Below are 17104 nucleotides of genomic sequence, written 5' to 3' on the forward strand. Positions count from 1 at the left end.
GTTGCTCTGCCTTGTCTTCCCTCTCTCAGAAGCACATCATTTATTGCTGTGCACATCAGAATCTCCAGAACTATGACTCTGTGGTGGCCAGGAATGGCACATTCTTTGGCTTCAGTGATGCTACCAGGCACTGGGTTGTCATTTACTGCCATGGTAGCTGGGTACCAATTTATTGAAAACTACCTGGTTATGTGTCAATGACCTGCTGCTTAACAGAATATTTTACCCCACAGAAACAAATATAGACACGCTAAATGTTGCTCTTTGCTCACAAGGGTTGGGGTAGCTGAGTTTGGACTTGTTAAGGCAAAATTCCCACTCTGACATGTTGTGGTCTGTTGGATCTTACTGAGAGGCTGTCAAGAGCTGGCAGAGGTACTTCACATGGTGTCAAGTGATTTATACTAACATGAAAAGCAGGCAGAGAGTTTTCAGCCTGTGGTGGCCTGCGTTGCAGCTCCAGCTACGTTGTGGTTACCAGATCTGAGACAGAAACCACAGCTTGGTGCCTCAGTCCTTGGTGGATGCTTCCCACCAACAGCTTACTGGGACAGGCCTCAGTCAGAGAGATGGCTCTGTGTAATATCTCTTTGAATAAGGACTAGCAGTAGGCTGGGAAGAGAGACTTGGACAGCATATATGGAGCAGAACAGATGTTCCACACAGTCCCATGTGCCCCTGCCCCACATCCTCTCAGTGTTCAACAGTATCACAGGGGTCCCCTTCACTCTCATGAGTAAGAGGAACAAAGTGCCCTCTCAGCACCAGCTCAGGTCTTGAGATTTGCTTTTATGATCTGTGTGTCATGCAGTCCAAGAGGGGTGTGTTTATGGGTCTTTAATTTGGGGGAAATGACTTTGACAAGCCACAGTGAATTCTGGAGCTAGCAACTTTCATTACTCTGTTAGTCTTGGATCCTCCTCGACACATATTTAAAAATAAGGCAAAGTGGCTCATTTGGAAATAAGAGATTTGTAAAATACTCTCTGGTTTGACAAGCAGGACTTTGCCATGGCTGTGGGACCTCCTCTGATGTCTCTTTCAGCGTCAGCAGAAGAGTATTGTAACCACTGAGAAGCGCTCAATGAACACTCTGCAAAGGAAATTTTATCTTGGGAGCATCACCCAAACACTCCATGGATTTGATTGTGTCCTAGTGACATTTAAGGTGTTGTGCTCAACATGCTGAAACAAGTGAGACCTTGCCTGTAGCAAGCTGTGGGGATGACCAGACCCCTAGCTCAAAACAGGAGGGACAGCAGGTGATGTATGAACTGCTACCCAAGGGAGGATGAAGACAAAAAATTACGAAATCCATGCCCAAAATCCTCTGCATGGATCACACCTGAAAGTCAGGGTGTGGAGTGATAAAAATTTCCTCTGGCTTTCAGGAAGGAAATGCCTTGTGGGTGTAGGTGGATCAGTGAATACAGCCCTGTGTATCAGGTGGTATCTGTAGGACAATGTAATGCACTGCCGGGTACAAGCGATTTTATATATGTGCATTTCTGCAAAGGCCATGCTATACCTCTCTGTAGGCTCTATTGGACCAATAATACAGTGGGAGTTATATACAGCAGTGGTATTTCATAGATGGCACCTGAAACCCAAGCTGTGCCCATTCTGATTGTTAGAAAGGGAAAAATCAGTATTTGGATTAATTCCTTTTGCTTGTTTTTGCTTTACTCTCAGCTCCCTTCCCCTTGCTCCACAGCCTGTGGGTGATGTTGTTGTTTGCAGGGCTGTGTGCGAGCTATTCTGTGACTTTTCTTTAAAGAAGTTCTTTGAAATTCTGCTGCTCCTGCAATGAGGGCTGAGCGCGGTTGCGTCACTGTTGTGATGGTCTGTCAAGCCATCTAATTGGTTTGTCTCATTAAAACTTACAATTGGCGTTTACAAGGCAGCAGTCCTGTAGTCCAACACTGTAGCTGGAGCCACACTGGCTGACCAAGCTCTTGCACGTGGGTTTTGGGATGTGGATGGAAAACTGTGTCTCTCATGAATTCATCCCACAGCTCCTAAGATAAATCTTGAATGTATCAGACCATCTCTGACTTCACCTTCTCTGTAGTGAGACTAACTGGAGGAATTCACTTAAAATCAACAAACAGCTGGCTTTTAATCTCCAGTTCAGAGCCAAGACTGCTGGGATCTCAAATGGGACACTCAAGGGCCATCCATTAGCTGCTGTTGGATAGCTTGGCCCGTATGATGTTCTTTTGTTGGCAAGAGGGTAGGGAGGAAATGGTGCAAGAAGAGGGCAGATTTCTGTAGCCTCTGATAGAAACTAAATTCTTGGAGTAGTTTCAAAATGCATTTTGGCTTTGAATGGAAACATTTGTGAAAACAACCCTCTACCTGTGCAAGTCAAAATAGTGGTTAAAACACTACAAGTGCATTCTCTTATAAGTCTATTTTTTATTTTATTTTTAATCTGAGCCAACTAGTCAAAAGGACCTCACATCAGGAGTCTGATTCATTGTCCTTTTTAAATTTAAATTGCAATGATGACTTCTGGCAGCATAGTTAAATTTATCTGAGAGCACAAATTAGAGTTCAGAGCGCTAGGTTTGTGCAGAGAATGAATATCAGTGTAGTTTTTCTGCTAACACTGGGTTAAACTAAACCACCAGAACCTCCTGTTAAATGTTTGTCAGGAACTTTATGGGTTAAATTAGGCATGTGAATGCCAGCATACAGATACTGCTTTGGCCACTGTAACTTCCCAGCTTCTCAGAGAAGAGCATCTTGTCTGTTTGGTGCTTCACTGTGTTTGATGGAGAGGGTCCCTTTGACAGAGAAGGATCTTAACAGAGGTGAAGGGCACCACAGCCACTGACTTTAAAGGCTGTAGAGCCAAACAAAATCCATTGAGTGGTTTGGATGCAACAGCCTGCACTGAATCAAGAGTCTCTCTTTTCAAGGCTGTAAGCTCAACAGCTCTGCACTGAGAGCCTGGAGAAACGAGGAGGAATCGAGCTACGTACCAGCTGAAAACACTTTGCATCACCCTTTAAAATGTTTTCACTTCAAATGTTGCAGGTTAGCTCAGGGTAAGCACTTCTCTTGGCTTTTGAGAAAAGTCATAAACCCCTAGACTTTGTGACTTATTTTAAATCAGAGAATGAAAACGCATTGCATGGCCTTTCCAAAGACAAATTATCTTTAATTTTTAAAAATCCCATTTAATTGTCATTAATCAAGCCATCCCCTGTGCTAATAAGATGAAGGCAGGGAATGACATGCCATTCCAGCTCAGGCAGCTGTTGTGCATGTCAACCAGTTTCAAAACGCTTGGCAAAAGTTGTAAATGCAGTTCTAATGAGATCGGCTTGTCTGCAACTAGCAAACACATACCAGCCGCACCAAAATGTTTGTTTGCTGTGGGACTAAGTGGAGATTGTGTTAACTGTTCTGCCTTCAAGGGTACATGTCAGGAAAAGTTCAGATCAAGCACAAGGCAGTGACACTGGAATGCAGCTTTCTCTTATATAATCCCTGGAAAAAAAGCCTCCACCTCAGTTCCTGGTTTTTGTTGTGCATTGGGGGCATTTCCCCATGAGGACTCTTGACTTTCTGGTATCTCAGTGCACAAGGTTCTCTGCAGAGGCTGCATAAGCAAGCTACAAACAGAAGTGTTTCCTACTGGGATGTTTGAAGATGGGCTCCTGGTAGGGGACCAACTTCCAAGGCATTCTACAGCATCTCTCACCTGCCAGGTAGCCCCAGCTGGTTATGCCTCCATCAGCTGCCCAGGATGGAGAGGAGGTGCTCAGCTGAGCCACCCAGGAGCTCCAGGGTGGGAGCATAGCCTTGAAAGAGCAATGACCAGCTCGATCATCCACCCAGCCTGACTGCCAAGCTCATCACAGCCAGTTCCACAATGCCTGGTTAAACAGAGCATTGGTCCAGATTGGTCCAGAGGGCTGCAATCCTGCTCAGCTAAGCCACCTCAGTGGGCCAGGCACTGTGGGTGTCACATACCCACACCTGGCTGGGCATCAGCACATTGGTGACTTCTTGTAGAACCATCCAGGAGTACACCAAACCTGTGTAGCTGCCGAAAGTTAAGCAACAGAAATACCTATGCTTCAGGGAAGCCAAGTCTTAGGAAAGTCAATAGCACTTTACCTCAACCATGAAGTATCCATGTAACCACAAATTTCAACACCTTGTTCCTTTTCCTCAGCACAAAAGAGAATGCTATTTTTTAACTTTCCTTTTATGGTTCTTTGAGCTTAAGTACAAAGGACTGGTTAAATTTCTGGTACCATGACTACTGTCTTGCCAGTAGCCCTTTAATCTGTGTCTTGTGCCAAAGAATATTAATTATTGTAGGCTGCAGTGAAGTCCATCCCTACCCCCACTTGAGCCTCTGAAATGAACAGTGAAGTTGAACTTTGCCAGCAACTGTTAGGAAAGGGGCCAAGAACAGCCTAACAGGAAAGATACTCAGGATTTTTTGTTTATTTTTTCTGCTAAACCATGTTTTTGTAATTATGAATACTTTGTTGAAATTGCTTAGAAAAGGAAGTACACAGAAAATGGTCCATACAATTAAACTAACTACATATTAGTGTTGAAAGAATATAAAACTGGTCCCACTCTGTTGCACTCACACAGACAAAACCCCTTCTCAGAAGGAATTTGGCTTGAGAAGAGAGATCTGGAGACAAATCTTAGTGAACTTCAGGCCCATGTGCCGTATTGTCTGGTTTACCACTGCCCCAAATGGCCTAAAAGCAAAGGACATTCACACTAAACAAAAGCAAAGGCTGAAAGAAAGAGAAAAGAGGAATTTGAAAGCTGTCATTTCCAAACCCCTTCTACTCAAAAGTTGATTCCTGACTTTCCATAAGGAACCCTGAATAAGACAGCAGTTGCTTTATACTCCTAAAAAATACCTTCAACTAGACTGGAGAGAAGCAGGACTATTTTAATCTGCTTGGATTCACGTGAATGCTGCTTTAATCAGTCCCCACTTGCTTCTGCCACCTTTCCCCAAGTTTAGGTTTGTAAAATCCTGAATTGATTGCTAAACATACAGAAAGAAATTGCCAAAGCAGCTTTCTAGGATGTATGATTAGTGTATCAAAAAAGGTTTATCAAATGTGGAAAATTACAACTTTGTCCCCTAAGTTAATAAATACTTGAGAATATAAAGGAGTAAGATGCAGTAGGACCACTTTAAACTCCTGTACTTTATATAGTGTTTTATAATTTCCATTTAAATGGTTTTCTCTAGTCAGCAGCCTGGTCCTGGCTCCCATCACTCTAAGGCATATGTAGTGTTACAGGCATATGTCAGTGTAATAGAAAAAATGTCACCCTAGAGAGAGAAAGTTTGGTATTTTGTTTACATAACAACATGTTATGATTCAGCCTCAATAAAGTCTTGGTTTTAGTTAAAAGAAAATTAAACTTATCCTTGACTGATACAGTGAACTAAGTTTTTAGAAGCATATATGCAACATTTATGTCCCGTCAAGCACTTTCACTTTCCATAGTAACAGGCCCTCTCTTCCGTACTTAAAGTGGATTTGATGCATAAACAATATTGCTGAAAACAAGTCCAAAATTAGTGAAGAAGACTTTGCTTTACAAAACTAGTTGTTAAGCCTGTTTGTGACCTTGTACAGTCCCTTACACAAGCAAGGGTACACAGCCATTCGGCTGAGATGAAAATAAAGCCTCCCATCTCCTCAACAAACAGTACCCAAAGCGCATTACAGCGGGGCGCTGGGAAGTGTGTATGGCTATTTCCACCCGCCCGGGGGAATTGCGCCGAGACCCGCGAGAGCAAGCAGCTATTGCCACCTTAGGGCAGCCCTTAGTACTGCTGCAGGTGCAGGGGAGCTGCCTGCTCCTGCTCTCGTTGGACACCCTTAGAGTTGGCAGTGCTGGTTCCAAGGTCATTCCAGTCCTGCAGCGTACCCTCGCTCGAAAAGTACATACATTTAAAACTGATAAAAGGTTCCAAGATTAACATTTTTGCTCTCTCTCCTTTCTCTTACATGAAATTTTGTTAAAGATATCTAATCCCCATCCAAGTAGATCTGCCAAACCCAACTCTTTGCTTCTAGCACCTCTAAGTGGCATTGTTACAATTGTTTTGCCTAGCTGCACCTCTGTAGCCTGCCTAGACAGCTCTGTAACCAAGTAAGGCACAAAATGCTTCATAAACTGTTAATTTACACTGCAGACACAGTGCTAGATGAATACTAAACTGATTTACACATGGGAAGTACAGGCATGGAACTAAGGAGAGCTGCAGACAGTTGGGGCCTTCCCACCTTTCATCCTGAGGTGATGACAATCTTCACAAACCAAGCTAGGGAACAGGGTGGATTAAAAAAAAAAAAGCCTTTCATCCATAATATACATCTGATATTTGGGGTGTTTTAATACTAATAAAGCAAGTAACTTCCAGCTGAGCAGCCTGTGAATACTTTTGTACTCACACATCTCCTGTCACTCCTGCAACTCCTCACTCAGAGCACAAGCAGTGATGGCATCAGGGCAGGCATAAGAGGAAAGTTAAAAATGTGGGAAACAAGCCTCCCCATCTCACTGGTTCCAAACCCATCCACAAAGGGAGTGGACACAGTGCTACATTCTTTGGTGAAAGAAATTTGGTATTTTCAGTCCAATGGTCCTATGAAAAAGCTTCCTTTCCTGATGGTTCTTCAGCTAGATGCACCCTGCAGGGAAACCTGAAAAGGAGAAAAATGGCCATCTCACATCAGTGCACCAACAGGATGGCACAGAGTCAAAACAGGTACCTGCTCTTATATCTTTTCTGAGACTGCAAAGGACACCTGAAAATTCTAATTACCTTGTGTTTCTCCTGAAAGAACTTCCAGAGGAAAGCCTAGCCACATCAAACTAAAGCCAGTAATTCCTAAAATCTGTGAACATGCATTTATTTTGGATGTAAAATCCACCCTTAAATATAAGAGCAGCCAAATTTATCAAAACTTTTGAGTTAAATCACTGCCATTCTCCTATATGTCTGGCATCCTGCAAGAACACTGAATTAGTTCATATAGAAATTAGACAGTTCCCCTTGTTTGTTGCTGTTTACTGTTTAGAACTTATATACTGCAAACAGGCCTGTCCAAAAGGCAAGCATGTGAATTTGCTACCCTCTCCTGCTTTTCTTTGCAACTGAAATGCTATTTACAACAACTCTGCAAAAAACTCCAACAGACTATTGTGAAATGCTTGAGGAATTCAACATAAATCTGGTACCAAAGAAAGGTAAGTTTAAGGTGCTTTAATTTAATTTTACAGATGTAACAGAGCATGGATTTAATTCGGTATTGCTGATTTGTATTTTAAATAAGCAAGTTCTTAGAACTTAAATAAGTTCTTAGAATTATTGCATTGTGTGCCATTTGCTCAGTACAGGCAGCATACAGCTACAGTCATTCATACAATCAACCTTGTCCAGCTGAGATGACTTTTAAAAATGTTAAACATCCCCTTAAGACACCTGAATGCATCTGGAAGTTCTGACTTGTGTGCCCAAGTGACTTCAGCCACCGAGTTATTCAGACTGGGATGCTGTGTGCCTTTGTCACAGCCCAACCACCCGGGAAGGAGCTGTTCCCTCCTTACCCGACCCAACACTGGCACCCAGTGGCCAAGTGCCTTCGCAAACACCTCGGGAGAGTTTGTTTAACACCACTGGTTGTTTCACTACTGATGTTCAAAATGCTACCCACTATCTAAACTGTCTACAAAGCCTGAGACTGTCTCTGGTCAAGACCAGCTAGAGCTTGGATTATAGCACTGCACCCAAAATGCTAGACTGAAATCAGCCAGTCACACCCAAACAAGAGACAATATTACCACAGGGTCAAGCATGTCAGCAAAATTGTTCTTTTACAGAACTAGTGTGCCACCTGAAGAAACAAAATATTTTATACGTCTTTTTTTAAAGAGCTACAGACTGTGAAAGGACTCTTGGACAAAAGAAAACTATCTTGCCCTTGATGATGCAGCTCCATTTTTCTAAAGGTCCTAATACTGAAGCCAATATCCGGGAGTGTGATACAGCACATCAAACAAACTGCACTTGAGCAATTTCCCAAGAATCAGTAGGCCCAACAAAGGATCCAGGCATTAAAACGCACTCATAAATCTCCATTCTAAGTTATTTTCCATCAGTAGCCACAAGGGGACAATGCTTCAAATTCTGGGCATTAACCAAACAGAAACATCCAGAGTGAGCCCAGATTCAGAGTCCATAACTAAACTCTGAAAGATTCCATTTAACATTCACCCCTGTAACACAGTGATACTGGTTTCAGATGACCAATTCAAATAAATAAAGTCAAATGTCAGGACAGCACATCAGAGAAATAAAAGAGAAGACAGGAAAAGCACGCTAGGAAGTGCAGAGAAGGCAGCATGAACAGAGCAAATGCTTTACTCACTAAATCAAGGCTGAACTGAAAGGATTATTAGAATAGTCTGTGAGCCTAAATTTTAATATCCCCCCATAGTTCAGCATAAGGGATTGTGTGAGGGGGATTAAACTTCCACTAGAATTAGCCTGATCGATAGATTAAGATGAGATGAAGGAAACTGACTTGTAACTTGAAGCTGCTTCCTCACCACGAACTGCTCTGGTTTCTAAAAAACACAACTTCTAACAAAGACAGCACCACAGTAGTTGAACTTCTTGAAAAAAATTTAATTGGACAAATGTCCTCATAACACAGGTAAATTGTACATACAGATAACTTGCTTACACATGAACTGAATTAGTCCTTTCGTAACTGGACAGTTTGCTCTTTAATTCCATCTTTTGTGACAATGCAAATCTTTAGTGCATCCCCAGTGTACACATCTCTCTCAGCAGCAGAAATGAAGACATCCTTAACCAGCTGCAAAGCCTTTTCCAGGGTCAGAGGTACATGCGCCACATTTTGCATGTTCTTGAAGCCGATCTATGAAAAGATAAAAGTGTATTTTATCGTTCTATGAAAATTGATTCAGTCTCTGCACTAGAATAAAAGATTTAGATTAATTAAAAAGAAGAAATGGCCAGTCTATTTTAAAAACCCTGAAGCTGAAAAACTATTCCTCCAAATAGTTTACAGTTGAGAGCTTTGCCAATACAGACACTCTTACAAAAATTACCTAGAAGCAGATCCAATATACAGCCAGCATAGCTCCTCCTGCTCATTCAGCATGTACAAGATCACAATGAACATTTGGATCTGATCTAATTCTTCATAAACTTCTCACAGGTTTGGCAGTACCAGAACTGCATGTGAGTCTTTTTTTCTCTGGTCACTTGTAGTTAGGAACATTTTTTAAAAGCAAATATTCCCTGAGATACCTAGACTTCAAAACTAAGTCTATATTGGAGCATATCTGGTCCTACCAAACAGCGTTAAGTTAGCTCATAAATATAAGCATCAACTTAACCATCAGAACAGGAAAAGAGGCCCATGTTTTGCCTGAAACACATAAGCAATAAAAAATTCTTTATGACAACTTGTTTTTTGCAGAATGTATTTCCTTCAGTTAATAAAGTTAAAAAAAAAAGGAAATATTCTATTCCTTTCTCATCTGGTAAGAATCAAGAACTCTTACTGCTTTTCTAAGCACAAAAGCTGTGATGGCATCACATTCAAGTGACTAAATACCAACACCAATGTCAAAAACTTAAAATGAGTAAAATACGCTTTGGTATTTCTCCCATTCAATTATTAACAGCTTCAACTAAATATGAAAATATTCTTCAAGTATTTCAGACAGATTTAGCTGAATAAGTTTCCAGCAGTTTTAAGTAAGGACACTCTTACTAAAAATGGTATCTGAGTTGAACAAAACTGAAGACTTAAACAAGGGTATGTTAAATGATAAAATGTATGTATTAATTCTATCTTCTTAATTTGCTATTATTTCATACTAAGTAACAGGCATATTTATGTTATCAGCCAGGAAAAAACTCCCAAAACCCCTCCAAAGAACTTCTAGGATAAACATAACTCCACAGTTAAAACATTTCTGCCTTTTAAACAGGCACTGCAAATACAAATAAAGTATTAAAAACCTCAACAGATCCCAAAGCAAAACTTTGATTTCTCTTGAGAAAGTAAAGCCACATAATTTATAAATGTATGGATTATCAGGTCCTACCTGGGTAATAGATTTAAAACTTCTCTCAAAAGTAGTATTCTCCAGAAGAAAGCTACCTTAATTTGAATGTCACAAATCTTTACTGAGATAAAGAAAAAAACCAAAACAAAACAAAAGCCAACAAGCTATTTTACCTGGTTATCCAGCAAAGGCTGCAACATTGCACTTGCTGATCCACCTGCTTTGAAAGTATCTCTCTCATAGGAGCCCACTGGATCAAAGCTATAAACTGCTCCCTTCCCTGAAAAAAAAAAAAATAGTATGTAATTCAGAAAGCTGCCCAATACTGACAAGCATCTTCAACAAAACCAGCTCTCTGGATAAGCAGTATGTGGAACACTGCAGATCCCAGTAAACCTTTACCAAACAACACTGACTATGTTCAGATGATGCCTTTCACAGAAGACTCACTATGGCTGCAGCCTGGTACAATATCCAAGGTTATTTTCTTTATTTAAGCCACAACCATGTTTCAACAGTTCCTACACTACTTACCACAGAAAAAGTGTTGATGCAGAGTAATCAAAGCAGAAAGATGAGCTAGAGTATAGTGCTGCACAAAGAGCCCCAGGGGTTCCAAGGCTAACACAAACAAGCAGCTCACACATCGTTCCTGAATGATACATTTCTTGAATTACCTCCAGAAAGCACACCTGGATGTCTCTGCATCAAACTCCCAGAACCAGGGATGATGCTCTGGTCTCCTGCACACTTCCCTCTGAAGCCAGAGCAGGTGGTGCAAAGTTTACTAGCTGGCACCAACATCAGAGGTGCAGACACACTGGAGCTCTGAAGCACCAGGGTTTGATGAGGACATGCCAGTCAGAATGCAGCTGCTGGCCAAGCCCTTCTGTGCAGACAAGCTGCACCCAATTCAATTAACTGGCCAGTGCCCTTGGCAGCAGAGCACAGGAGCTGAACAGCCCTGAGAAAGCCAGCCAAATCAACAATCAGTCTCGCTGGACCCTAATTTAGTCCTTGCAAGCAAACCTGCACACTGATTCTTATCAGCTGCTACAACACCCTTATAATCTGAGATTTACCATTATGCAGGGCAGACTAATCCCCTGCCAGATCCCACAAATCACAGACATGCCTTAGCAAGACTGGGAGAGCAGTATAACTTACTGGTAAAAACAAACTGCATGGAATGGCTAAAAATTATCCAAACAAGACCACCTCTGAGCTCCTTCACAAAGCCAGACAACACAGTATTTCAGCTACTCAACCAAATCACTGGACAGGAACCCAGTAAGTTCTGCAAGGGCTGTACATTAAACTACAGCTTCTGGGTAGAAGTCATGATTTTCATTAGAGGTTAGTTAACATTTTGAAGTAAGTTTGTAGAAAACTGTCTCTAGAGTAAGTCTTCATATTGAATAGTCTTTACCACACTCACAGGTCTGAGTGAAACATATACAATTTTACTGGTAACATCTACTTTAATGATGCAATTTAAAAATCCAGCAAAACAGCTGTAAAATTTTCCAGTCTAAAGCATTAATTATTTAATTTTAGAGATTTTATTTGTTATCAAATAATTATAACATGGCTTTTAGACCTTCAGAAATGGAAAATCAAGTGACTAACAAAAACTAGGAAATGAGCCAGATACACAATACGTATTCAATCTGTGTAAGTACCATAATGCCTAAAGGCAGGTGCTAGGAATAGCAACACAAACTTCGTTATTCAATCACTACACTGAGATGTACATCCACAGAAATGCAGCCTCCCTTTTCTTTTTTTCTTTTTTTGTTTGAAATCTTACCTTCTTCATCAAGTCCACCAATTATATTGTAAACATAGTAGGGAAAGAAACGTCGAGAGTACAGGATTGTAGACAGCATTGCTGCAATAGCCCCTGTAGTCATGGTCTTGTTGTTGGAATGCTTGTACATCTGCCAGTGGTAGAGCACATCCAAGAGGAAAGTCAAACACAAAAGCTGACATTCAACCAGAATTACATCTTCTGTAACCTCACTACATCATCTTCTTCATCAGAAGAATCTGATGCTAAGCAAAATTATTAACCAGCACAATTAGTGAAAACACGTTGGTCTAACAGGTAAAGCTTCTTTACAAGACAAACATTAACATATCTTCAAATTTTTGTAATTAATAGGTGTTGCCTCATTTACAATATCCTTTCCAGCTCTTCCATTCTATAAATTTGTGGTGTCACACTTAATAAGAACACAGCACCGATTTTCCCTGCCAGATCTTTCACTTGCAAAACAGTTATGATACAAACTTGGAAAAAACCAGCAGAAGTTATATTTAAAACATATCATATTATTGGTATTATAATTTATAATATTAAGAATCTAAGTTTCTAAATACACTAAGATTCGCAGTTACCTTTAATCTGGCTTCAATAATTTTAGTAAGGGTAAGGCAGTCTCCATGGAAACCAGTGCATCCAATGACAGTTTGTTCTGTTCTGAAAAACATTTTGTTGCAATTTTAGACTTAGCATGAACTACAGCAATTTCTTATACAGTAGGTTACCATGAAAACACCAAATGTATTTTCAGGTTTTTTTCCAGAGGGCTGCATTAAGCTTGTACAATGGTTACGTGACATTTATGGCTTTGGTAGCCTCTGTCAGCACAAACAGAAGTTATGTGGCTGCAGATGCACTACAGAAACTTGGCTGTCTGCTCAGATCTGAAATGTTTTATGAACACTAACCATAGAAAAACACCCTTGAAATTTTAATTCCAAGAATTAGAAAAGAGTCTAGAAACATTAACACACACTGACCAAACCAAAGCAGTCACTCAGAAAAAATCTTAAAACAAAGTCTTCTCTCAGCCTGTCACTAGAATTACACAAAGTCATCATGAGCAGTATGTATCCTGCACCAGACTAATCTCCATCTAAACAGTATCAGAGTCAAACATATAGTAGTAACAAGTTAGCCAGTGGAAACCAAGCTATTTTGATTTCATATCATCAATTTAGAAAAAGAAACAATAACCCGGACAAAAAAAAAAAAAGTTTCTGTAGTTGATGACAGCCTACAAGGCAAGGACCTGCTGCAGTAAAATGAACACAAGTAATGTGTAGCTGTAAACTAAGGAGATGCTACCCAGGTGAGTTAAACTAAGCCTAAAATGAGCACAGAAAGTTCAATTATGGAACTATTCATAGGTTTACCTCCCTTAAAACAAACACCTCTCTAAATTGCCAGGTAATTAACCAGAGAAATACAGTATAACTGTGAGCACACTTGTGTACCACCACCAGATCTCCTGACAAAGCAGAATGAGTTATCATAGAATTAGGTTTAGCTACAGTTAATTTTTTTCTGATTATCCAGCCAAAAAACTCCATGTTAAGGTTTGTATCACGTGAAAAATGTTCTGTTCTCACTTAACTTCAAGAGCATGAAATAAGAAATCCGGCTATATTTACAACATCACATCACATCCTACATTACAGCAAAGGTCACCGCGACTCCAAAATCTACTTTGTTACTGTGCTTTTTTTTCTAAGAATTCTGCTTAAAGGAGGAGACAGGTGACATGGTCAGCAGTATATTTTCCATCTTTTTCAATCTTTGCAGATCTGGACTTACAGCTTGTAGCATTTGGGGCTGTCCCGGGAGTGAATGGAGTAGCCTTCACTCAGACGTGTGTCAGAGGCAACGATACAGAAGTCTTCTCCAGCAATCGCCAGCACAGTCCTTCAAAAAAGAGTATTGATCAATCATGGCCTTCAGCACAAGCATCTTCTTAGGCAACACAGAATCAAACTAGATAGCAATTCTACACCCAGACTCATGTTTTGTCAAGTATCTTACATTCCTTGCTATGTTTCCCACTATGCACATCCCTACATCTTCACTCTGTCTAGTGAAGAAGACACTAGACAGACTGAAGAAAATATATGCATGTGCCCCTCTACTCTGATTTAAACTGTATGGAAACTTGGTAAAACAGAGACTCTACACCAGGCAAGAACCAGATCCAATGGATGAGGTATTTTATATACCTGATAATAACTCATCCTTCTAAAACAAGCAAAGTACTGAGCAATAGTATCACCACACTAAAATAAATGTCACTTTTAAAATCTGGTGTTGTTACTTCCTAACAACTAGTACTGTGATCACCACAGGTGTACCACCATTAAGTAACAAATATGCCCTTTAAAAAGCAATAGTCATCATAAGAAAAAATAAACCTACCTGGCCAGATCATGCCACCAACTCAGGTGTGTAAAACATCACCTGCCTTTAAGAGTTACAGCAAGGTAGCATCCAACCCAGTAACACGTTTACTAGCAACATGGTAAAATGCAAAGGCCATAAACTAAAACACAAGAAATTCCACCTCAACATGAGGAAGAACTTCTTAACATTGAGGGTGGCAGAGCACTGGAACAGGCTGCCCAAGGAAGTCGTGGAGTGTTCCTCTCTGAAGACATTCAAAACCCACCTGGACGCGTTCTGGTGTCACCTGCTCGAGGTTACCCTGCCTCAGCAGGGGAGTTGGACTGGGTGATCTCCAGAACACCCGTCCAGCCCTAACAACTCCGTGATTCTGTAATAGGACCATTGCCTGGGTTTCCTAAGCCATTATAAAGAAACAACCCTGCCGGTAACGAAAGATGCGTACTTTAAGACCAGTTGACGTTTAGGGAGCCCGAGTGTTGCAAAAGCCACACGGACAGGCAAGAACACCCTGAAAGGCTGCAAGGCCTCAAGGTAAGCCCGAGCCCAGCTCCTCCTTGTGCTGCCGCTCTCTCCCTACAAAGAGGAGGCCGTGAGGGGAGATAAACCCGCACTGAGCACCGAGGAGAAGCAGGAGTAAGGCGAGGCAGCCCCGGCGCCGCCGTCCCCTGGGCCCGATGCCCCGGGCCAAGGGTGCCCTGTCCCGCCCGCTGCCCGCCCGGCCCTCACCCTCCGTTGAAGGTGTACGGCGAGAAGCGGTAGTGCTGCACGGGCGCCTCCAGCCCGTAGCCCGCCTCGGGCCGGGAGGGCCCGCATCCCGCGGTGGACAGCATCGCGGCCGCCGATCGCTGCTGTCTCACGGCGAAATGGCGGCACCGGAGGCGGAAGCGGAGCCGCTCTGGGAGGGCAGGGCAGGGCAGCACCGCCTCCTCTCGGCTGCTCTGCCGGGCGACGAGCGCCGGGGCCTGGCCGGAGGGCGGCAGGGCCGCAGTGGAGCGGAATCCGCCTGCGGCAGGGAGTGTGCCTGGGGCCCGGGGCAGCGCCTGGACAGGAGCCGGTGCCGGCGCTGCCCTGCGTGCTCGCTGGTGGGAACGCGCAGGCTGCTTAGTCGTGAGGCCATCACACACTGCTCGTGTTTGGGCAGCAGCGTGGCTCCTGCTCTGGAGGGGAGAGCGCCTTTGGAACCGCCGTGAAGAGCAAGAGTCGGGAATCATAGAATCATCGGGTGGTTGGAGTGGGAAGGGACCTTAAAGATCATCTAGTCCTGTCACGGGCAGGGACACCTTTCACTGGACCAAGGCGCTCAGAGCTCCATCCTGCACTGAACGCTTTCAGGGATGGGGCACCCACAAATTCCCGGGGCAACCTGTGCCAGTATCACACCACCTTCAAGCAAAGAACTTCCTCCTAATATCCAATCTAAACCATCTCTCTTTCAATTTGAAGCCATTCTTCCTCGTCCTGTCACTATACGCTCTTGTGAAAAGTCCCTCTCCACCTTTCTAGTAGGTCACCCTGAAGCCTTCTCTTATCTAGGCTGAATAATCAAAATTATCTCAGCCTTTCCTTGTGCTTCATCCCTCTAAGCATCTTGGTGGCTCCTCTGGACTTGTTCCAACAGGTCCAGGCCTTTCATGAGCTGGACACAGTACTCCAGATGGGGTCTCACCAGGTCCTCGAGGTGGGCCACGGGGTGTGGTGCCAGGCACCGTGGCACAAGTGGAAACAAGTGGGAAGGGCTGGGATAGAAGCTCGAAGAGGCACTAGGGGAGTCCAGGGTGGGTACAGTGAGACACAGGAGACACGTGGTGCTCCTGAGAAGTGTGTTGCAGCGGCGGAACCCTGCTCGGGAACACGGGCGTGGAGGCTGCAGCCTCCATGGGCATTGTGCAGACACAGCAGCGAGATCTGCAGCACAACAGTGTGGAACTCTGTACAGCTTCAGTGTGAGGAACCACAGCTTCTGTGAGGGGCTGGTGCACTGCCAGGGACCCTCACAGATTAACAGGATCTGGAATGGACCACAGGGGGTCATCTGGGGCAACTTTTCTGCTCAAGCAGGGCCATCCTAGAGCACCTGGCAGAGGGTTGTGTCCAGATGGTTCTTGAACATCTCCAGTGAGGGAGACTCCACAACCTCTCAGGACAATCTGTTCCAGTGCTCGATCACCTGCACAGTAAAGAAGTTCTTCCTCATATCCAGGTGGAACTTCGTGTGCATCAGTATCTGCCCATTGCCTCTTGTCCTATTGCTTGGCACCACCAAGATGAGCCTGGATGAATCCTCTTCACAACCACCCTTTAGATATTTATTCACATTTATGAGGCTCCCTTTCAGTCATCCCTTCTCAAGGCTGAACAGGCCCAGGTCCCTCAGCCTTTCCTCATAAGTGGATGCTCCAAACCCTTAATTGTCTCTGTAGTCCTCTGCTGCATCTGCTCCAGGAGCTCCATGTCTCTCCTGCCCTGAGGAGCCCAGAACAAGACACAGCACTCCAGATGTGCCTCACCAGGGCTGAGTAGAGGGGCAGGATTGACCTGCTGGCAATGCTCTTCCTAATTCATCCAGGATAGCACTGGCCTTCTTGGCCACAAGGGCACTGCTGGCTCATGGACAGCCTGTTTGCACCAGGAGCCCTTCTCCACAGAGCTGCCTCCCAGCGGGCCGGCCCCAGCCTGTGCTGGTGCATATGGTCACGCCGATGCAGGTGCAGGACCCAGCACTTGCCCTTGTTGGATGTCCGAAGGTTCCTCCCCGCGAAGGCT

The 17104-nt window shown here is 43.3% G+C and overlaps 1 protein-coding gene across 2 annotated transcripts; it reads right to left on the reverse strand.

Moving 5' to 3' along the window:
* Positions 1-6379: 6379 nt before the first annotated feature.
* On the reverse strand, positions 6380-15220 carry PSMB1 (proteasome 20S subunit beta 1). 2 transcript variants are annotated; one of them, XM_059468384.1, is made up of 7 exons: positions 15068-15220; positions 13742-13849; positions 12520-12601; positions 11930-12059; positions 10293-10399; positions 8760-8957; positions 6380-6713 (listed from the first exon to the last, which is right to left on the reverse strand). In XM_059468384.1, exons 1-6 carry the CDS (start codon positions 15169-15171, stop codon positions 8772-8774), a joined length of 717 nt encoding a protein of 238 aa, XP_059324367.1. In that variant the 5' UTR covers positions 15172-15220; the 3' UTR covers positions 6380-6713; positions 8760-8771. The 2 variants fall into 2 exon arrangements, with proteins under 2 accessions (XP_059324367.1, XP_059324365.1); XM_059468382.1 differs by lacking the exon at positions 6380-6713 and having other exon boundaries at positions 8681-8957.
* Between the last annotated feature and the right edge of the window lie 1884 nt (positions 15221-17104).

The sequence above is a fragment of the Ammospiza nelsoni genome, chromosome 3 (assembly GCF_027579445.1).
Source record: "Ammospiza nelsoni isolate bAmmNel1 chromosome 3, bAmmNel1.pri, whole genome shotgun sequence".
Lineage (NCBI taxonomy): Eukaryota > Metazoa > Chordata > Aves > Passeriformes > Passerellidae > Ammospiza > Ammospiza nelsoni.